The sequence below is a fragment of the Haemaphysalis longicornis genome, unplaced genomic scaffold (assembly GCF_048455015.1).
Source record: "Haemaphysalis longicornis isolate Haplotype H1 unplaced genomic scaffold, Haemaphysalis longicornis Haplotype H1 scaffold_1, whole genome shotgun sequence".
Taxonomy (NCBI): Eukaryota; Metazoa; Arthropoda; class Arachnida; order Ixodida; family Ixodidae; genus Haemaphysalis; species Haemaphysalis longicornis.
Genome location: NW_027526203.1, coordinates 241,094,510 through 241,117,845, shown reverse-complemented (window position 1 = coordinate 241,117,845; position 23,336 = coordinate 241,094,510). Strand labels below are relative to the sequence as shown.

General features: G+C 51.4%; 2 protein-coding genes across 2 annotated transcripts; one reads left to right on the top strand and one right to left on the bottom strand.

The window, feature by feature from the left end:
- Positions 1-1,023: 1,023 nt before the first annotated feature.
- LOC144168851 (uncharacterized) lies at positions 1,024-4,086 on the top strand. Its single transcript, XM_077697842.1, is given in 2 exon segments — positions 1,024-3,000; positions 3,003-4,086. Coding segments are annotated over 2 exon segments (2,811 nt in total). The 5' UTR covers positions 1,024-1,187; the 3' UTR covers positions 4,001-4,086.
- A 6,192-nt stretch (positions 4,087-10,278) lies between these two features.
- Positions 10,279-11,550, bottom strand: LOC144158300 (uncharacterized). Its single transcript, XM_077689107.1, has 2 exons — positions 10,573-11,550; positions 10,279-10,509 (listed from the first exon to the last, which is right to left on the bottom strand). Exons 1-2 carry the CDS (start codon positions 11,512-11,514, stop codon positions 10,279-10,281), a joined length of 1,173 nt encoding a protein of 390 aa, XP_077545233.1. The 5' UTR covers positions 11,515-11,550.
- Between the last annotated feature and the right edge of the window lie 11,786 nt (positions 11,551-23,336).

Below are 23,336 nucleotides of genomic sequence, written 5' to 3'. Positions count from 1 at the left end.
AACACCAAGGAAAGAAGACTCATGGCACGTCTCGACCGCATGGACAGGGAGCGCGAACAGCTAGCAAAAACGACGAAGGATAAGTTTAGCAAGATGGAGAAAACGCTGCAGGATCTGCAGAGCGGAATGAGGCAGATGCAAACCCAATTGCAAACATTCATGCAGAGCATGGAATCCCAAACGCAAGCGTTCATGCAAAACGTGGAGACCCAGATCAACACTAAATTGCAACAATTATGGACCCAACAACACCAAGTACAAGGACCAAGCCAGACCGAAAGACAGTAAAAGACCAGAAGCCGGACAGGGACCTCCTAATCTGGCAATGGAACTGTAATGGTTACCAAAGTAAAAGGGCAACGATAATACAACACCTAGAAGGGATAGACAGGAAACCAGACATCTTCATGCTTCAAGAAACGCACTGCATAGAAACACCAAAACTACCAGGGTACAGAGCACACGCCAAAGCTGCAAAGACACTGAGCGAAAACAAGACGGGAGCACACAGGCCTATCGGCGGGGTGTGCACGTTCGTCCGTAAGGGCATCGTCTTCGTCGAGCACGAGCTGAACACCGGCAACTGGACCGACAGCTGCGCGGTGGAGGTGATCATTGGGAGGAGGACGAAGACAAGCACACTCGCCGTAAATGTGTACAGCAGTCCGAGGCACAGGAAACAGAAGTTTCGCACGCTCATGCAGAAAGCGCTAAGAACGATAAAAAAAGGAACGGTAGTAATCGGGGGCGACTTTAATGCACCACACTACGATTGGGGCTACGACAAGACCACCGAAAAAGGAAGAGACTTAATGCAAGACGCGACGGACGCAGGGTTAATACTGATCACGAACCCTGAGACCCCAACGAGAACGGGCACATCGGTCGCCAGAGACACCACCCCGGACCTGACGTTCGTAAGCATCGAAGGCAGAGGGGACGCGACATGGAAGAACACCAAGATCGATCTCGGCAGCGACCACATGATCATAGAGATACGAGTCCCACTCGGAAACGACACAAGCCAAGAGAAAAAAAAACACAAATACACGAACTGGGAAGAGTTTCGCCGCCACCTCCCAACTCAGCACGAGAAAATAGAGGACATAGACACGTGGGCAAAAGCGATCGTGGAAGCAACCGAGGAAGCAACGATTGAGATAGAGACAGACGGAAACGTACACACGATGGATAGCCGACTGGCCCACCTCATCGAAGCAAAGGAAGCCTTAAAAAGAAAATGGAACCAACAACGTACGAACAGAAAGCTCAGAAAAAAGATCGCCGAAATTAACAGAGAGATAGAAAAACACAGCAGGGAGCTCGGCAAACAACAGTGGGAACAGACATGCATGGAGGCGGACGGACAACTCCACATGGGTAGAACGTGGAGACTGCTCCGACACCTCTTGGACGAAACCCAAACCAAGGGCGAACAGCAGCATAAACTCGGCAAAATCATCCACAAGGCGATCGCGAAGGACGGGGAGGACGAGGTGAAGAGAAAACTCGACGCCAAATACCTCCCGGTTTCCCCGAAAGAAAAACACCCAGAATATCAGGGAACGGAAAACGCCGAAATAGACCGGGACATTGAAGAATGGGAGGTACGAAACGTCATGCAAGACCTCAATAGAAGATCGGCGGCGGGACCCGACCGAGTAAGCAACAAGGCACTACGAAACCTCAACGACGCAACGGTCGCGGCACTGACGGAGTACTTCAACAAATGTTGGAGGGCCGGAAAGCTACCGCGCCGATGGAAGGAAGCCAAAACGATTCTAATACCGAAGCCAGGCAAACCACCCGGCGTCGAGAACCTAAGACCGATATCGCTGACGTCGTGTGTAGGCAAACTGCTAGAACACGTACTCATGAACAGGTGGCAACACTACCTCGAAGAAGCAGAACTATACCCGGACTCGCTCATCGGGTTTCGGAGTAAGCTAGGGACCCAAGACGCTATGCTACAGCTCAAGAGAGAGATCGTAGACTACGACATCAACACCAACGACAACAGAGCAATACTGGGCTTGGACCTGCAGAGTGCCTTCGATAAAGTTCGGCACTCGGCGATCCTTGCCCAGGTATCGCGCCCGAATCTGGGAAAAAAATCGTACAACTACATCAGAGACTTCCTTACCGACCGCACAACCCGAATCTGCGCGGGAGACCTACAACTACCAGAGAAGACACTAGGCAGCGAGGGAACGCCGCAGGGAGCGGTAATCTCACCGCTGCTCTTTAACCTAGTAATGATCGGGGTCGCCAACCGACTGCAGAGCGTCGAAGGGGTACGACATACAGTCTACGCCGACGACGTAACGCTATGGGTCACCGGCGGAAGCGACGGCCACATCGAGAGCAAACTACAAGAAGCACTGGAAGCAGTAGAAGACCAGCTGAGGGGCTCGGGACTGGTATGCTCCCCCGCAAAGTCGGAACTCCTAGTGATCCCGCCCAAGGGAGCGAGGCGCAACAAGCAGCCCACCAGAGACGGCGACAATATAACAGTAAGAACACAGGGGGGACTCACCATTCCCCAAGTAAGCAGGATCAGAGTCCTAGGAATGCTCATCGAACGCAGCAGGGTCAACGGAGAGACGGTCTCCAAACTCGACGCCAAGACCGGCGCGGCGATGCGACTCATAAGAAGAGTGTCGAGCAGAAGAGGTGGGATGAAAGAGGAACGACTCGTAAGACTCGTTCAATCCTTCGTGGTCAGCCACGTCGCATACGTCGCCGCCTTTCACAATTGGCGGCAGTGCGAGCGGAAGAAAGTCGACGCGATGCTGCGCAAGGCATACAAGTCGGCGTTGGGGCTCCTAGGAGGCACGAGCACGCAGAAGCTCGAAGCCCTCGGACTCCACAACAGCCTGGAGGAAATAGCGGAAGCCCAGCAGACGGCGCAGTTCACAAGACTATCGGAAACCAAGACCGGCAGAGAAATACTACGACAACTAGGCGTCAGCGTCAGAGAAGATCTGCAGACGGGGGAGCAGAACCGCGGGAGACGAGCAAACGCATCGTCGTAAGCCCGATCCCACGGAACATGAACCCAACGTTCAACAAGGAAAGAAGACAAGCACGGGCTAAAGCGCTGATAGCACTTCACTCAAACGACGAAGGGGCGGTATTCGTGGACGCGGCCAGCTACAAAAACATCAACGGCGTCTTCAGCGTCAGCGTGGTCGAAGCCAAGACCGGCGAGACCAGGCTTGCGGCAAGTGTGAAGACCAAGTCGCCGAACCAAGCCGAGGAAGTGGCGGTGGCACTCGCCATCGCGGACCCAAGAACAAAGACGGTGCTGTGTGATTCGCGAACGGCAGTGCGCAATTTTGCGAAGAACCGGGTGAGCTGTGCGGCCGCGCGTATTCTACGCAAGGCCGAAACCAACAGCGACAACGACGGTGTGGTAATTAAGTGGTTCCCCGCACATGCGGGCGAAGGGGTGGCGAGCTCGCTGGGGCTCGCCAACCACAACGAGACGGCCAACGCCGTGGCGCGAGGATTAGCCGGCCGTGCCACGGGAACGGCGGTCGCCGACGAAGTGGATCGCCCCGACAAGGACACCATGACCAGTTACAGCGAGGTGATCTCATGGTATAGACTAGGAAGACGAACGATGGCCCTGCCTCACCCCGGACTGACTAGGGAAGAGGCGGTTGTGCTCCGTCAACTGCAGACAAACTCAGTGATTACCCCAGTGCTAGCCAAGCACCTGTGGCCGGAGGTTTACGTGACTGATGTGTGTAGACTGTGCGGGAAGGAGCGGGCCACGCTGGCCCACATCCTAAAAGACTGCATAAGCGCGAACAATGGCACCGACGTTCTCCCGCCCCACATAGAGGAGGCGAAGAGATCCAACGACTACGGCGTGCAACGCAAGGCCGTCCAGCAGATTCTAGCGGCGGTCGAGAGGCAGCGACCGGACGGGCCGGAGGCAGAAAGGGGGAACCCGAGTACGCCGAAGACCACCGGGAGCGACTCTCGCCGCTAAGAAGACGTCCGGCCTCGTCGACCCAAGACTCCATCCGAAGAGGGTGGGGTAGGGGTTACTGCAGGAAGCTTAATAAAGTTGTTCTCTCTCTCTCTCTCTCTAAAAGCTTTGGCGCCATGTTGAGATGGCGATGGCGATGGGTGAGACGAAATTTCCGCTGTTTCGGCAGTTTCGGTTTTGTATCCGATTCTAACGCGCATGCGATTTTTCGGCCTATATTGTCGGAAAAAAGTGCGCGTTAGAATCGGGTAAATACGGTACGCGAATGCACGCGTACGCGATCGATCCGCGGAAGTACGCGGAAGTACGATCCGGAAGTACGCGATCGATCCGCGCACCGAACTGAACTTTCTGTGCACCGCAAGTGAGCGAAAGCACAGCCGAACATTCTGGAAGGAACGTTATCAGGCTACGCCGTCAAGGACATTTGCGCGCGTGCGCATAGTGGCAATGCAAACTGTCTTAACGTTTTATTTTTGTTGACTGCAAAATTGCCCGCGTTCTTTGCCAGACCTTATTCCTTTTGTTCTTGTTGTCGAAGTGCCAGAATGATTGTGCGTGTTTGCAGTTATAGCGCGCATCAGTGTTATAGGTTGAGTTGTCTCGTTGTTCGGGCCGTTTACGCGCTCCGGAGACACGACCCAATTTCTTTTTACTCGCACTTAGTGTTTTTAGCATTTTTTTTTGTGTGTGTGTTTCCGGTTTGCTAGAGTATTCCGTCCCTGTTGAATGGCTAGTGAATAGGTTGTATTTGTAGTTTAGGCGAGAGAGAGTTCGGATCAGCTGCAGAAATGGGAGGGGGCTCATTTGTGGTTATACCTAGCTCCTTCCACGTGTTTTTGTTTGTTTGCTTGTTCCGCTGTTATTGCGGAAGGAGAGATGAAACGAGTGGCCCTTTTAAATTCGTTTCGGATTGACTGAACCAAGAGGTCCAGTAACCCTCTTAAAGAGGGGAGTTGTAAGGTCCACTTATGAGATTAGCGGCCAGGCGCCCGGGCTGCGCATGAGAACCCGCCGCTCTGTCTAGCGACGTAGCACGGTGGACTCTACGTTGCAGCCGTCGCTAATTCGTCACGGCGCGCACGGGAGACGGATCGTCTGGCCCACCGCACACCACAGGGTTAATCCCCCATTGAGAGAGCAGACAGCGCCGCCGGATTCCAGGAACGTCTGCTCGACGCGCGGAGGTGGTGGGACTACCGGCGTCGAAGCGCGCGCCCTGTAAGAAACCATTGTTAACCCGCCGGCGCAGGGCACTGTCGCCGTCTTTCGCTTTCACCCCGCGGGGTCGCCCGCCCCTGCTCGTCTGCGAGCGTGCCGTTGACCCGAAGATGGCGGCGCCTCATTGAATATTCCGTGGCGTGCTGAGTGACAGCTGTCTACGTGAATTTGGGCACTCCCATACGCGTGTACGAACGCTACAGGGGCGTTCCCGAGAGAGGGTGATCTCGAGGTTTTATAAGGCCGAACTTGGCCGTTGGAAATCGTTCTTGTCTGAGCGCTGAGCTGGCAGTTCCCGGCGGGACAAGGAGTCTCGACCGTTAAAGCTAGGTTGGGATTTGTGAGCCCCCTATTCGAGGTTAAGATCGCGTCGGAGGTTTAGGGTGCAGCGCCGTACCGGGCAACTAGACGGATCTTGCTGCGAGACAGAGTCTCGGCCGTCGTTTCTCGAGCGGTTTGTGTACGCTACGAGAATAGGAAGAGTTAGACGACGTTGAGGAGCTCGAGTGATTTGTGCGCACTCGGAGCTAGCGTCTAGCTGAAGTTTGCAGTTTTTCCTTTATTATTCATGTACCCAGTTTTCCCACTGTAAATAGCTGCATATAAACCCTTCGTTTCATTTAAAGGGACACTGAAGTGAATTTGTCAAGCTCCCGTTTTTGCTTGCACTGCGTAGACTGGCTCAAATTAGCACACTTTTCATCGTTTATCCGGTTGACAAATCGGTAATTATTTTACAAAGCGCGAAAGAAGAAAAACTACCATGCGCGGTTTGCGGCGGCCGCACCAACTAAGGCTGTGACGTTGAGAGGAGGGGCGCCGTGATTGGACGATGCCCAAGGTTAGCAATCACACAAGTTTCGGTTTCGGTTTCGGTTCTGTAAAACATAACCAATGGCTTTGTTGGATGGGCATTCTCAATATCTCAGTAATCATCGTACCGCGCTTCTGCCATGTTGTCGGCTGTAAAATGCACAAGATAAGCCTCCCAGGACGGCTTGTAGTCGTAGCATTCACTAGCCGAGACCTACGCAGTGCATGAACGCCCTCCGCGTACCCGCAGACGCCCAAATGTCATGCGCTTTTCCCCCATATTTGGAGCTTGCCTCCCTCATGCCTGTATCGTAAAAAGCGTGTTCGCACCAGGCCAAGGGTCTGTTCATTCTGGCCTGTGCCCACTGCCTGCAAGCAGTCGGTGCTTATGGCAACAGCACGCCAACGAGAACTCGCTAGCGCGCCAGTGCCAGCCTGCGCGCGTTTTGTGAACTAGTTCGTGTAGCCATGAACGTTGCGGCCCCAAAAAAGGTGAACTCAATATAGAAAACATCGGCGGAAAACAAAAAAGTTAACTTACAAAAAAAAAAGCACGTACCCGCGGGGATTCGAACTCGTGACTCGCAAAACATTTGCGGTGAATTCCTAGCGCCCCAGACTGCTAGGCTATTTTTTTTTCTTTAATGCCGGTCTTCGACACAACACAGAAACACAAAACAAACTTTTTCACATGAGCAACTCGAGCGACGAGCCACCAACCTATATAAAGGCTGATGTCTCTCTAAAATTCCCTAAGCATAGTCAAGGGTTCTATCCTTGACAGCCACTCAGGAGTGTATGCCTTGCTCTTCTGGACTTACTGGGATATAGACTCACGAAAACATTGCCGCGTAGGTCGGGCGTCCACATCACCGTGGAGCCAGGCCATGCGCGAGCGCCATATGCTATGCAAGGCCACCAACATAACGAGGTCCAAGGGCGCCCCCTCCTCGTTTTCGACCGCTAGATAGCGTATGCCATGGGGGCTCAGCGGGAAATCTTTATGAAGGGTCCTCTGGAGGACATCCCACAAAAATACCGCAGCCCAAGAATGCAGAAAAACGTGCTCTATCGTTTCTGGTTGTTTACAAATTGAACACTGAGTTCCCCATGGCACAGATATCCCTCTATCCTGCATCCATGTTCCAACAGACAAGGTGCCTGTGTGTAGTTTGAAGAAAAAGGTTTTCACACCAGAGTGAACCTCCATTCTTTTGACGCGCTTTAGCACATTTTGGCCTGGCCCAGCACGGTAATTATACCTATACATAGGGACGGGGAAAACAACATCGCAAATGTCCTTATACAGTTTTTTGCGTGTCACAGAGGACAGGTACTCTCCAGAAAAACGTGCGAATAGAAAACGGGCCGTCATAACTATTTCCTTCAAATACCCATACACGCCACCTGGCATGCACCATGTGGATACTACATATTCCGGCATAGCACGCGCCAGCCGTACTTGCATGACACTCTGCAAGAACGGGTCACGAACATCTCGCCAAAACAAAAACCGGTTTACCAGCTGTCGCACATAAAGGTGCGCCAGCCCCAAGCCACCATCTCGGACTCTCCGAAACAGGTTTGTTCTGCTGCACCTCTCCCATGTTGAGCCCCAAACGAACACCGCAAATACCCGGTGAAGCCTTTGGACGTTGATTCGCGAACAATGCAGTACCTGCATGATATACCAAATCTTCGCTACAAAGAATAAGTTACATGCCGTGGCCCTTGCAAAAATTGACAACCTTGCCCCCTTCCATTTCTCGGCCTTCTCCCTCAACGCCATTGTCTGGCTACGCCAGTATGGTTCACTATCCCTGTAATATTCCAGTTCAACGCCCAAGTACTTCACTGGAGTGGTGACCCAACTAATATTAGCGAAGGTTGGCGGTGTTGATGACCATTCCCCATGCCAAAATCCTAGGCACTTTGCCCAGTTCACAAAACTACCCGTCACCATGCCAAACTTTTTGACAGTGTCAACTACCAACTGCACGCTTTCTTCGTTCATACAAAAAACGGCCAAGTCGTCTGCGTAAGCCAAAAGTTTAACTTCCGACTCATGCAGTCGGAAGCCTTCGATGGCACTATTTCTGATTATACTCATACACAGGGCTTCGATGTATATGCAAAACAATAGGGGGCTGAGAGGGCAGCCCTGGCGCACCGAACGCTGCACTTCAATTGGGGCTCCCAACTTTTTGTTCACGATCAGCCGCGTAGTGCAATTGCGGTACGCCAGGGCGACGCCCTCTTTAATTACAAACCCAACGTTCACATGGTCCAAAATACAAAACAATATCTCGTGTGACACACAATCAAACGCTTTTTCCAAATCAATCTGCAGGACTGCCACTCCAGTGTGCAGGGCGTCGCAGCACTCAAGGACACACCTTGCTTTATGGATATTTGTAAAAATATTGCGACCCTTAATTCCGCACGTCTGATGTGGCCCTACTATTTGTTCGACAACACTTTGAAGCCTTTGTGCCAGAACTTTCATAAAGATTTTGTAGTCGACGTTTGTTAATGATATTGGCCGGTACGACTTGACAAATTTAAGTTTCTCCGCTTCATCTGTCTTAGGAATGAGGACTGTGTGGGACGTGGAATATGATGGGGGCAGTGTTTTAAGATCATACGCTGCATTAAACATCTTCGTTAGCACAGGTACCATTTCATATTTGAACATCTTATAAAAAGCAGCGCTTAACCCATCCGGCCCCGGCGACTTTCCCGGGTTCAGGCTTTCAATAGCACATTTCACTTCGTCTTCCGAAATAGGTCGTTCAAGCCAGTCCTTCATTTCGTCTTCCAAACGAGACAGCCCGTCTATGAAATCCCGCTTGAAGCTTTCTGCGTCCACCGCCTTAAGAGCGAACAGTGCTTGGTAATACTCATAAAAAGCATTATCGATTTCGCTTTTTTCACTCGTTACTTTACCCATGTAAGTGATCTCCTTGATCTGATTGCGTCGTGCATGTGCTTTTTCTATTCCGAGCGCACGCTTTGTGGGCGCCTCACCTACTGCCCATTGCTCTGCTCTCGCGCGTACTATGGCACCGCGATAGCGTTCTTCGTCAATAAGTTCAAGCTTATGCTTTATCTGTGCTATGTCGTCCTTAAACACCCCGGGCATTCTTCCCTCCTCTAACGTTAATTTTTGTAGGATGTTTCTAAGCATTCTTTCCTTTTTGGTTTCTTCATATTTAATACAGCTACACCGTTGTATGGCTTTTATTTTTATCTCTTGCTTGCTTAACTCCCACAGCGCCCCGATGTCACTATGTGTTCCATCTAGTTCGGCAGTTTTCTTTCTAACAAACGTCGTAAATGTTTCGTCCTCCAAAAGTTTACAGTTTAATTTCCATAGGTCCCATGTAAAGGGGGACTCTTCTTTCTTGCCCCCAATCGTGCACTTAACCAAACAATGATCGGAAAAGGAAACCGCGTGCACATCATAGCTTTGGCATTTCTGTATTAAATCCAGCGAAACGTAAATCCTATCCAGCCTCGCGTGGCTGAAACCTTGAAAGTGGGTGAATCGGACGTCTTTTTCCCCGCCTAGACATTGCCCGACATCAACGAGTCCATAATCCGCAACAATTTCGGATAACAAATTAGTACTAGCATTTCTATACGCGTTGTTACTTGTTTTATCCCGGCCAGAAAGTACGCAGTTGAAATCACCTGTTATAATGATCATTCTGTCTGTATCGACGTGTTGCCTGAGAGTCCCAAAAAAATTTTCCCTCTCTATTACAGCATTTGGAGCGTATACACAGACAATTCGAAAGTTCACATTATCAAGGCTGCAATCACACACAACAAGCCTGCCCGAACGACACGACGTCACACCCTCCACAACCAGACCCGGCAGTTTCTTCAGCAACAATACACATCCCGCGGAGATCCCCACAGCATGACTTACGCAAGCATAGTACCTCGACGTGAAACGACGCACCATGGCCTCGGTCTCCTCCTCCCCCTCGACTTTCGTCTCCTGAACGGCTACAACGTCAATGTCCTGCTCTGTTAACAGACGGTAAACCTGACTTTGCTTTCGACGTGTCGACAGCCCCCGGACATTTAATGTTGCTACGCTCAGGGACCCACTCATTACCGTTCACTTATGAAGGCTACAGACCGGGCGCATGGTGCTTACCTGACACGTGAGGACTACGCTACGCGTTCTTAAACGGCGCCAAAGCATCTGGCGGAAGTTGCTGCACCGGCTGCGTCTATGGAGGCCCCCGACCGCGATGGACGTTCGTTCGAGGCTTGGATAACAGCCGTCGCCCCTGGTTCGTTTTCAGTGGCGGCTCCTCGCTGCTGGTTGTGGTTTCGTGGCCGCTCCCTTCACCCGACTTGTCAAGGCTGCGCTTGACTGTGCCTCCTGTACCACCTAGCGTTTCCGCGGGCTGGTGCTCGGCGTCCCCCGTTGGCGGCTGAGACGCCGCTGCGGCCGGTTGCTCGGCGTCCCCCGTTGCTGGCTGAGACGCCGCTGCGGCTGGTTGCTCGGCGTCCCCCGTTGCTGGCTGAGACGCCGCTGCGGCCGGTTGCTCGGCCCCCGTTGGTGGCTGAGACGCCGGTGCGGCTTCCTCCTGCGTCCTAGGCTCCGAGCTCTGAGAGAAGTCCGTTGTGCTTGTAGTCTCCTCCGCTGTCGACTGGTGTCCCGTGCCTTCCGCGGCCGCTTCCGCCTCGACCACGTCCATGAGGTGCTCGTCAAGTTCCTCGCGTTGCACAGGCCCCGTGACCGCCGCGTAAGTGCGAACGCACTGCGCTTCCGAGTGGCCGAAACGCCGGCACCGGGAGCAGCGTGGCACTTTGCAGTCTCTGCGGACGTGACCCGTTCCCTGGCAGCGAAGGCATTGCATCGGCCGGCCCGGTGCGACGAGGAGGGCTAGCTCCCCAGCCACCCGAATTTGATGGGGCAAATCTTCCAAAGTCACGCCAGATTTTAGCTTCAGGTGCACCCTCGTCGTAGATCCTTTGTCAAGGACACCTTGTACTCGCCATCTTTCTTTGGTGATCTCGATGACCTTGCCGAAGGTAGCGAGTGCTGCCCGGACGTCCTCGTCATCAACGCCGTGCAGCAGCCAGTGTAGCTTAAGCCTCACTTGGTGGTCTTGCGGGTCGATGACGAGACACCGGCGTCCCTTCACCTCCTGCTCGCCGGCCGCTAGCATTTTCTTTGTGGCCTCGGCACTCTTGAAGGTCACCGCCCACACGTGGTTGATTTGGTACGCCCCCAGCGCAATCACGTCGGGGAGCATACCAACACGGGCGAGCATGTCTCGGAAGTCCTCTACACGAAACGGTCGGGCTTTCACGTCGCCGTGAAGAAACACCGTATTGGAAACAATACGTCCTGTAGGCAACTGAGGCAAAATAACTTGATACTCACTATCTCCCTTAGCATCTACCCTGTTTCCGCGGCCGGCGTGGGCCGCTGTCGCCGCTCCAACGGAGCTCATGATTCCGCGTCCGCACGCTACGGTGGCAAGAGGTGGAATGACCAGACTGCTAGGCTACGGAGCGGGACGCGAAAGCCTAATATAGGGTATATATTGTACAACCGGTTTACACTTTTATTTAGTTTTGGCATTTCAAGCCGCTTAGGTGACAATTTGTTGTACTGCGATCGTGCAGTAAGCGTCGCCCGAGTTTCCACAGTAGCTCACGTCTAGCAATTGCATTTCGTAGACGGAAAAGCGTTCGCAGATGCGTAGTCGTGCTGCTGACCGCTGTGCTTGTTCGCCCAGCGCAAAAAAGTGCTTCCCGCGCCCTAGTTTTACGCTGTACGGTAAAAATATCAGTTGATTTTATTTGCTTAGTACCTATATTGACTTCGCTGACTCTTCTCCCGCCTTCAAGAGGCCTTATATTTTCCTACTGGCGTACCAGTCAGCGAAGCGTCGCATGTGCAGCGCTTGTGTGAAGCGACCTTGACTTGGAGCTAGATACAGTGTACAAACAAACCAAGTAAAGAAAGGCACATTCTTCCATTCACAAACGTGTCCTGGCTTCGTTTCAACTAAGCGAACGAATTGCGACCAAGCAATTTTTTTTAACCTCCTTGATTGCGACGACCCGCCGGCGGCCGGCGGACGAAACGCTGGGCCGACTGACTCTGTCGGCCGGGAAGCCGTGCAGTACCGCAGCCAATTGCCAGCTCATCCCCTCCTGACGTCACACGAAAACGCCACAGAAAATGGGCGAGCGTAAAGAGAGGAGGACAGCGTTTTCGAATTAGTTTTTCTACTAAATAAAATCGCGTAAACGCGCCTAGAGTGGTCGAAACATGGCCTGGGGACTCCGGACTACAATTTGCGCTAGTAATCCCGCAATGTTTACATATCACTTCAGTGGGACACTGAAGTGATATGTAAACATTGCGGGATTACTAGCGCAAATTGTAGTCCGGAGTCCCCAGGCCATGTTTCGACCACCCTGGGCGCGTTTACGCGATTTTATTTAGTAGAAAAATTAATTCGAAAATGCTGTCCTCCTCTCTTTACGCTCGCCCATTTTCTGCGGCGTTTTCGTGTGACGTCAGGAGGGGATCAGCTGGCAATTGGCTACGCTACTGCACGGCTCCCCGGCCTTCAGACAGAGTCAGTCGGCCCAGCGTTTCGCCCGCCGGCCGCCGACGGGTCGTCGCAATTCGTTCGCTCAGTTGAAACGAAGCCAGGAAACGTTTGTGAATGGTAGAATTTGCCTTTGTTTACTTGGTTAGTTTGTACACTGTATCTAGCTCCAAGTCAAGGTCGCTTCACACAAGCGCTGCACAAGCGCACATGCGACGCTTCGCTGACTGGTATGCCAGTAGGAAAATATAAGGCCTCTTGAAGGCGGGAGAAGAGTCAGCGAAGTCAATATAGGTACTAAGGAAATAAAATCAACTGATATTTTTACCGTACAGCGTAAAACTAGGGTGCGGGAAGCACTTTTTTGCGCTGGGTGAACAAGCACAGCGGGCAGCACGACTACGCATCTGCGAACGCTTTTCCGTCTACGAAATGCAATTGCTAGACGTGAGCTATTGTGGAAACTCGGGCGACGCTTACTGCACGAGCGCAATACAACAAATAGTCACCTAAGCTGCTTGAAATGTCAAAACTAAAGAAAAGTGTAAACTGGTTGTACAATATATACTCTATATTACCGATGCCAGCCGAGCCCGCTTCGTGGCCGAGCGGTCTGGGTTGCTAGGTGTGCCACCGCAAGTATTTTGCAAGTCACGGGTTCGAATCCCCGCAGGTACATGCTTTTTTTTTTTGTAAGTTAACTTTTTCGTTTTCCGCCGATGTTTTCTATATTGAGTTCACCTTTTTTTGGGCCGCAACGTTCATGGCTCCACGAACCAGTTCACAAAACGCGCGCAGGCTGGCACTGGCGCGCTAGCGAGTTCTCGTTGGCGTGCTGTTGCCATAAGCACCGACTGCTTGCAGGCAGTGGGTACAGGCCAGAATGAACAGACCCTTGGCCTGGTGCAAACACGCTTTTTACGACACATGCATGAGGGAGGCAAGCTCCAAATATGGGGGAAAAGCGCATGACATTTGGGCGTCTGCGGGTACGCGGAGGGCGTTCATGCACTGCGTAGGTTTCGGCTAGTGAATGCTACGATTCCAATCCGTCCTAGGAGGCTTATCTTTATGCATTTTTACAGCTGACAACATGGCAGAAGCGCGGTACGATGATTACTGAGTTATTGAGAATGCCCATCCAACAACGCCAACAGTTGTGTTTTACAGAACCGAAACCGAAACCGAAACTTGTTTGGTTGCTCACCTTGGGCATCGTCCAATCACGGTGCCCGCTCCTCTTAACGTCACAGCTTTAGTTGGTGCGGCCGCCGCAAACCACGCATGGTAGTTTTTCTTCTTTCGCGCTTTGTAAAATAATTACCGATTTGTCAACCGAATAAACGATGAAAAGTGTGCTAATTTGAGCCAGTCTACGCAGTGCAAGCAAAAACGGGAGCTTGACAAATTCACTTCAGTGTCCCTTTAATGAACCCCAACGCCTTGAGTTCGTAAATTCGACCGCCGTCTCTAAGAACTTCAACACCATCGCCCTGCCAGCCTCCTGCCAAATCAACCGGAGCCCGGGCGATTGGGTTCCTGATCGACACCGGACCCCGGGGAAACGATCTTTACTGTAGGGTACGAAGAAGAGGATCCTACTGGTTACAAAGGCATGGGCGATCCAGAGCGCGTCCCTGCTTCGTAACCCGCCGCGCATGTTGGATACGCATTGTATCATCCGTCCGACCTGTTCACCTGTTCGCTTCAGTTTGGCAATGGTGGTCTCAGGGCTACGTTTGTTGTGAATAAGCAGACCCAGGATCCTGATTTCTTGCACTTCTGCGACAGGACCACCTGTTAAAGAGATAAAGCCTTATGTTGCCTTTAGGATTGGCTTTAATGTGCAAAAGCGCTGATTTTGTTGGGGCACATTAAAGGCCGAAATCGTTAGCATAGCTTTCGACAACGCTGGCAGCCCTTTGAAGGCTGTCCTCCATTTCCCCAAGGCTGCCTTCTGTGCTCCAGATAGTTATGTCATCGGCGCCAAGGGCATGTTTTATGCCCTCTACCCGAGCTAATTTGTGCGGCAGCTGCATCATAGCGATGTTAAAGAGTAGTGGCGACAAGACCGCTTCTTGTGGAGTACCCCTTGTACCCGTGTAATATGGACCACTCCTCATCTTCGTTCCTAAGGAATGCTTGACGTTTGGAGAGGAAATCTCTGACGTACGCGAAGGCTTTCTGACCACAATCCGTTGTGCTTAAGTTTGCAGTGCTGCTGTGCTGCCCGTTGTCAAATGCCCCCTTCAAAGTTATGGCAAGGATGGCTTTATCGTTTTGTCGCATTGTAGTTGGTCGAATTACGTCGCGGTGTAGCTGGAGAAGGGCATCCTGTGCGGACATATGTGGGTTGAACCCGAACATAGTATCTGCAAAGAGGCCCGTGTACTCTATGTGTGGAGAGAATCAGACTATCGCGGACCATCGGCTCCATGAGCTTACCCGCGCATGAGGTGAGCGAAATTGACCTCAGATTATCAATCTTAACTATTTTTCCTTGTTTGGGTATCAAAGTGACCAAGGAGGTCTTCAATTCTGGGGGGAGTGGACGGTCGTCCCAGATTTGATTTATGTAATCTAACAGTTGGAAGTAGGCCGAGTACGGTAGGTTCGCTAATAGTTGGACTGTTATAAGGTCTCTTCCGAGGGCTGTACCTCTGCGCATCTAGCTAAAGCTGCCCAAATGTCTTGTAGTGTAAAGGGGCCATCCATGTCTGGGTTCTGCTTGCCTGTGTACTGATACTCAGGTGCACTGGGGTCTTCCGTGCGGCAGAGATATATCTGGCACATAGAGTATCCGCGAGTTGGGTCGTCGTACCTTGGTACCCGTGTAGGGCTCTTCGGAGTTGACGTTGCGTTTCACCTCTCGTCTGAGTTGGGTCAATGAGACTACGAAAAAGGCGCCATCTCCCCTTGATCCCATTTGGCGCGCATCCGAATTGCATCTATCTATCTAATTTGCGTCGCTGAGTTGGACAGCGTATTCCACCGCTTTTCCAGTTAGCTCACTGATGCGGGCTCGAAGCTTGCGATTAAGTTTCTGTTTCTTCCATTTTTTTTTAAGGGTAAGGCGTGCCTCCCATATATGCATGAGATTGTTGTCGACAGTTGGGTTGTTTTCGGTGGTTTGAAGTGTTGTAACGTGCTGCTGTTGTAAGGCGGTGATCTATTTTTCCCACTGCGTATAGCTGTCTGTGAGGAGAGCAGGGGGAACTCCTGTGACGATCAGCCGTCTTCGGCGCTGTGTATGAACCTCTTCTATGTCTGAACCTGTCCGCATGCTTTTGGTGTTTCTTTTGTTTTGAGTGCGCGCAGAGTTTGAGTGACGATCTAAATATTCCATTTTCAACGAGCCCACTCGACAACAAACGTTTATTGCTCCAAAAACGCCCTACCAGCCTGAGCGCTTGCTTGCGAGCAGGCCCCCGTGCCTGCTTTTTTGTGGCACCAGACCGGAAATAGACGCGTCCACGTTGCGGGGAAAAGGACGAAACACCCCGGCCAGTGACATATCGAAGGCCTCCGAAAACGCCGCGCGCCGGCCCCCTCTCCGGGAGAGAGCGCGCAGCTTTCGTCGCGTTGTCCCAACAAAGTCTAGGTGGTGTTGGTTGTCCGCGGTTGAGTTGAGAGGGAACATTTATGCGCGATTTTTCATCGCGCGTAGTTTCGGTGATAGTGAACAAATTTTCATAATTCTTGCGGGAGGAGATTGCTGGGACAATAGACTTTACCCCAAAATACATTCCGAGTAGTCGATGGTAAGTGTTGCAGGGTCCTTTTAAAGAAATATTGCGGTGAGCATGCTTTGCTGCAATTAAGCGTGAATAAAGTATTCATGCAAGCGCACTCACAATTCTGGATGCATCTCTTCATGCGCTGCTCAGTGTTGTGTGCGCGCTGTGTAGGCCCACTCACATATACAGAGTCGGTAAGATGCGATCCTGACCTCTCGGCGGCAACCGGGGAGCAAAGGCTGTGCTCAACCTTAGTCTAACTTGCAGCTTCAGGGCAAGAGTTCTGGCGGAAATAAATAAGTACTGAAGGATGGCGGCTGAACTTCCGGCTTAGTTTCAGAAAGATATGATCTCGTGGTTCCCAGCAAAACTAAAAGTATCAAACAAAAAACTGACCATGACCTTAGCCGCCGTGAGCGATAACGGGATCAGGCGGCTTGAAAAAACTGCTATAGCTAGCAACAGCCTCTGCCTGATCATCGCCTGCGGCGATTCACGCACCTCCACGAGTCAAAGGAGGCTAATAGCCCAAGAACAGTGAGGAGCGTCTACTTTGTGCTGGTTATTCGGGAGAGCATAGGAAAAAAATTGTCTCAAGAAGGAACTTCCCTAGCGTGAAAGATCTGGACACTGCAACAAAAGATCCCGTTCAGCCGACTATCCAGCATGTACATCCTGGCCTGTATTGAAGGTCGCTAGACGGCTGCCGCCCCGGAACTGTTAGTATCTAAAATGCTTTGGTTGCCACCAGTGTTGCGATTCAGCACTTTGCTGTGCTGCAAGCTTCGTGCAGCGCTCTTGTGCTTTGTGGCAGAGCCTCCACTACGTGCGCCATCCACGTGGGCGCCTCTCCGTCAGTGACTCAAGCTTGCAGCGACAGCCAACAGATCACAACATGCCGCAGATCGGCCAGCGAAATGGCGCCTGACTACCGGCGCTCGGCGGCAGCAGACGCGGCGAGCTGAGACTCGTCCGAACGACGCGGACGCCGCATTGACGTCTCCTCTCTCCCCCTCTCTCAAACTCGGTGTGCGCCGTTACTACCAACCCCTCACGAGCTCGGGAAAGGGAGTTTTGTGTGTCTGTACTATGTTCGCGCTGCGTGCTTTTGGAAAGCCAAAGGGGGTGGTGGACTTGTTTGACTGTTAGCACTTTGGGTATAAATACGGGGCCTCAAGCGCAGAAGTGCGTTTGTTTTGGAGCAGCGAATCAATGCTGTCACTCTGCTCCAGTCCTTCACTGTAACCTCGCCCGTCAGGGTACCATTTCTGTCTTGCTTCGGCTCATCTCTCGCCATGCAGTTAACCAGTTAAGTTCGCCTTTGGCTTCTGGTCGTCGCCTCCAAGCCAGCAACATTTGCTGGCCGCTCGCCACCACGCTACCACTTGCATGACGGAAGCGACGGAGCCCGGTGCTGGGACGCCTTCCCGAATGTAACACCCATTATTGGTAACTTGGGTCAGCCAGTGGCGTCGCTCATTAGCGCACCCAGGATTGTTGTCTGAGGAAGGGGGGGGGGGGGGGTTGAAATTTTCACAACAAATTGTGGTGGTGTTTTTAACAGGCTACATAAAAAGGGGAAATACTTTGATTACTTTACTATAAACATGCCTATATCACATGCTTCTCTGCACGCAAAGAAATAACACACGGTAGAGAAAGAGAAATATTTATTTAATAGAGGTTCTTCGAATTTCAATGTGGAGTGGTCTACTCCAAACCATTGAAGTCTTACAATGTGGTATGCATTGTACCTATAGGTACAATGTACAAATAAATGAAATAGCTAAAAGTAAAATTACTTTCCCACACGTACGCAACAACACACAATGCACACAAATGTAATGGACAAAATATATACAAAACATTAACAAGCTTTTAACTTTTGTGCATGCACCACCAAGAAATACCACACATGGACGAGAGAGAAATATTCATTTTTTGGACAGGTTGGTCACATTCCAATGTGGGGCCGGCTATTCCAAACAAAAATATAATGAGGTAGTTTGTACTAAAGTTACCTTCTCATGCACGGACGCGCACACACACCAACAAAAAATAATGCACGTAAAGATAACACGCACAGTATACACAAAATATTTTTGCGCTTTTTAACAATACCAAGCAACGATACATAAATTACAGGAGGAGGTGGAAGCGAAAGGAAAGGCTGAAATGTTAAACAGGCGTATATAGCACAATCCGCTACCCTGAACTGGAAATGAGGCTCCCGGAATAAAACGAGCGCGGGGGAATAGAAGTGGAGAGGAGCGTACAATCATAGTCCTTTTGTCAGGCACTTATTTATGTAAGCAGGTGTCGTTTCGAAAACGAAAAAGGCCTTTGGCAGCCTTCCGTCGAAGGGACAGTAGAGATTAGTGCAGATTGTGCGCTGTATCCAAACTAGAAACGCTTGCACGCTTTATCATGAGGACGAGGAAATAAGGCCCCGCCTAATGTAACTTCGTTTAGACCATCCGTTCGGAACACTCGTCACTCAGCCTAGCGCTGAACTCGCTCGTCCAAGCCCAACAAAGCAGCGGGGAGTCACGGCTTTTTTTTTTTTTCGAAGGTTCGACGCGGCCCCTTTTTTTCTGGCCAGAGAGTTACGTTTTCAAAAGCGACGCGCGTCTCGTGCTTTCGGTTTGTTTGTTTCAAACGCTCTGGGGAACGCCCGGTGTCGGAGCGTTCGCTAAGAGGAAATATATGGGTTACTCGGCATGAGAACCACGCCCGTTTTGTGTTTCTCTGCTCCATAGACGGCGGAAGAGAACGGCACAGGAAGAGAAGTCCGAACACGCAGCCAGCCGAGTTGACATATAAATGGGCCCAAACTAAGCAAGTAAGATTTGTAGCAGTGCTCGGCTGCTGCTTTCCAGTGGTGTCCGCAGAATTCGGCAGCAGCATGTGTTTCGTCACTTAATTGTCACCACGCCATGGGAGAGTAGGATCATAAGAAGCGCACGGGTTCCCGTTGAGGCACTCAGCTACGCGGTTCCCTCCAGGGCGCGGCTCTAACAGTGGCGATGCAGTAAACTTGGTCGGCACATCTGTGTACGTCGTTCCAGAGGATGCCTTTTTCTGTATCTGTTTTCTGCCTCAGCAAACGCTGCAACGCGTTGAGCTGCTATCGCCAGGCCGCATTCGTCTTGCTTTGAGAAGTACATCGCCAGAAGGAACGCCGTTTGCCAGGCTGGACATACCCGATGACCACTTCCAAAACCGCCGCTCGACGCCCCATTCCCAGCGGGTGGCCGCGGACGGAAGCGAGTGGCCGCGTTCGGCGACGGCTTGGTACGCTTTCGATGCGTTGACGGGGCGGTAGCATTTCGGCTGGCGCACCCGCAAATTTTCCCGCCATTTTTTCGCTACCATGGTTGCCAGACCAGGACTGCCCTCTGTTGATTAGTTCGCATCATCCGTAAAGGCCTCAGATCTGTCAGCCCGCTCTGGTTATACCCCTGCGCGCTCGCGCCGTGGGCTCGGGCTCATGCCCTCCCCTTTACAGACTGCCTTTACAGACGATAGGACTGCCAGAGCCCAAGCGCCGGGGCACCAGCTGCATGGCGTGAATAGACGCCTTACTCATTCCTGGAAACAACTGAAGGCCGCCACGACGTCGTTGTTTATTGGCGAGCCATTCGTTCTGAAGACCGGACCGTTTTGACAGCGTGAGCTCGGACCCCGAGCCGCAGTCCCCCGTGGGCACCAGACCTCTCGAATCCCACGAATTTCGCGAGGGAAGGCACGGCGCCAAATGCGGGTTCCAACTGACACTATATGGGAGCGACCGGTGCGCAGAACGTGATTGGTGCAGTTGGATCCGGGCTGGACATCTCGAGGTCGACCAATCGGATTTTAGGGCTAAGGGAAAACTGGTCGTTATAATTGGAAAGGGCAGCATTGCCTCTTTGTGTTGGGAAGTGCTGATAACATCTTGCACACAGTGTGTAAAGTGGCTACTTTTCGCCGAATCAGAGAATTTGAGAGGCCCCTGGCCGCCCAAAATTATGAATGGCGACATGGCGAATATCTCGCGATTAATCTGTTAAAGCCTCGTTCGAGTTATGAGTTACGTCTATAATGGCATGATTGGGCGCACAAAGTGAGTTCAAATACGGGAAACGTGACAAACCTGCCTGCAAACAATGCTTTCAGCGTTGGCGTTCAAGTGAGTTGCAGTGCCGCGCGGCAGGCATTTTTTTTTTTTTTAATGTCAAACACCTGAGCCTTATTCCTACCACTGCTGCTACACCTCCTCCCCCCCCCCCTCCCCCCTTCGATACTAGACTTCCCAGTGCAGCACTGACAAGGCTAGAACACTGGCAGTGCTTTAGATGCGTGATCAGCAAAGCTGGACATGAAGCGTTTTGTCGAAAGGCTTCTTATCGTAGCGAAAGGCTTATATATGCGTTTATTGCCGCAGATGTCCAGAGTGTAAAGTAAAAAAAAAGGCAACTCTTGGCGACTTTTTGCTCGTCGTTTGGCGACATTTACTACAAACTCAGAGCCAGTAGCAGACGCACTAAGTCTAGTGTAATCAAATGACTTCGGAGTCCTTGTCTCGTTCAAGTCTCAGCAGAGAGAAGCGACGAGTTCGCCGGGTAGTGCACGAAAGACCACGATTTCAAAAGCCCCGCTCTTCATGCGCCGTTTTAAGCCCCTTACCCACAAACCCCAGACACATTGGCCCAGCTAGTGCCGATTGTCCCGCGCCAAAAGACCCACTTTTTAAATTCCGTCCTCAGAATCTAAGCCCACGCTATTCTACGTTTGTTTTCTTAATTTTTTTACTTGTAATTGTTTTGTTCGGCTTATGATAGGAGACGTAAAGGCGAGAGAACATAAGTAAAGAAACGAGAACATTGACCGATGTTGCTGGCTCGTTCTGTGATGAGTTATTGTCCTCTATAATTTCGTGCCTTACAATTATCAATTTAGTTACTAATTATGTCATACCTGCAGGTGTGGTGCACTTATAGCAGTCTATGAAGAGCGCATCATGTCCTTTTTTGGTCTAAATTACCTCCCTGGCATGGCAGTGCATTTGGTGCTGAACGTCGCGCTCAGTCGACCAGGCTGTGTCCAGGCCAAGGTGGAAACGTCATTTTTTGGTGCCTAAATGCTTTAAAAATAGTAATATAATGGTCGACAAACATCTCAAGAAAGAGGAGGAGGGAGCAAACAAATTTAGAAGGGAAGAGAAAGAAAGGAGCTGTCCTTAAAATCACTTTCATTACGTGGTTATAAAAACCTTACGTCACTGCCCCCCCCCCCCCCCCCTCTGGAATTAAAAGGTAGAAGAGGATAGACCCGAATGAGAATATTTAATCCTTCGCATCCAGGAGCGCTGTTCACTGAGATTTCCAAAGCAAGTAAGTTAGTGTATAAAGCCATTCCTTCCTTTCGTAAGTTTGCCCCGACACAGTAGCGGTCCCAGAGACTGGTTTAGGGAGGGGGGGGGGGCGAATTTCGATAAAAAAAAAACAGTATAAACAGACAGTAAAGAACAGTAAAAAAGCAGTAAAAAAGAAATAAGAGGGCACTTGTCATTATTATTCGATTCTCCACAGCATGTAGGTGTAGCGGTCCCCTTTTCCGAAATCAGTTAGGGGCGAAGAGGCTTTATTGCAGCTCTGAGGATCTTTGACTTCTTCCCATGGCCTGCGCTCCGCGCATAACGTCACGTCAAAGGTCGAACCGCCACTACAAATCAGTCGATGGTCCAAAACAGTTCGTCTTGACGAACGCGGAACGTCCAGAAAGGACCCTTGGATACGCAAACGGCAAAAGAACACACACCCGTGAAGCCTCGGAAGCTGCCGGCGCCCTGTTCTCGGAATGCGTCCTGAGCCGTGCGTGCACGCACACACACAGTTCGTAGAAACGGTGGAAAGGCAGCGGCCGATGGGGTAGGGAGGGCGCGGTGCATGTAGGCTCCCTACGGTGGGGAAGCGTGCGGCCTGCAGTCCAGTGGGACACAGGGAAGCCGCACTAAGCCAACACGTGTAGCCTCCACGCAGTGTAGGCATCGGCAAAGGCGGCAAATGGGGGCCGGCCGGCTGTTTTGCAGACGCCCCAGGCATCGGCAACTTGCAAAGGAAGCGACTTCGAAACAAGTGTACATGGTTCGGCCCGCTCCTGTCCTGGAGTCAGTTCTGCGGGAAGGTGCGCGTGTGCGGTGTAACCATGCCGGCGTGTGCGCGTGTGCGGTGTAACCCTCTTGCGCACAAATCACTTGGCGGCACAGTGGTTTTTGGCGCCCCTTAGGCCGTGCAATGGCTGACTCACGCCCGCATTTCTGTCGGTCGCAACACGTTTGCGACCTCGCGCAAGTTGGATACTTTAAAAAAATAAGAAGCTGAGGACCACTTTAGGGGGGGGGGGGGACAATCCCCAACTTTACCCCCCCCCCCCCCCCCCCCGAAGTTCAATGCGTTAAATGATAGCGCAGTACTAAGTGACCTTTATAATAATACAAAAGAGTAATTGTCGAGTTTTTCTTTATCCCCCCCCCCCCCTCCCCAAAATACAAGCGCAATAGCAGCCGCCATAACATAAAATTCGCCTGCAGGATTAATAGAATAATGGAAACACCTTTACATGACAAAGAAAAAAAAAACGCAGGGAGCCGTTTCGCCATTGCTCGAAGCCGCGGGCCCGAGTTTGGAAGTAGAATGGAAAGGAAGGGATGATGGGAGATCAGGGTGGGAAGAAACTGCACCTAAAGCATTCATGAATGCCTTCTTTTCAGATAAAGACAAACAAAGCGTAAAGCATGCGTGTAGTCTCCTCGTGACCCTTATTTTTGCAACAATGCAAAAATAAAAATAAAATCTTCGCAGTGCAGTTAACTATTATTCGCTGCTATATACCAGATACAGAAAAGGCCGTTCACCTGTCTACCAATTGTAAAATATGGTTCGCATGGCGGAGGCGCAGACGGTGCTCGCAAGCCAGCTTCGGAGGAAG

Excerpts from the sequence above, each read along its gene's own strand:
- LOC144158300 (XM_077689107.1), bottom strand. The coding sequence starts at position 11,514 with ATGAGCTCCGTTGGAGCGGCGACAGCGGCCCACGCCGGCCGCGGAAAC. Across the intron at positions 10,510-10,572 it reads CCGCAGCGGCGTCTCAGCCA|CAACCGGCCGCAGCGGCGTC; the intron begins GCAACGGGGGAC and ends GGGGACGCCGAG.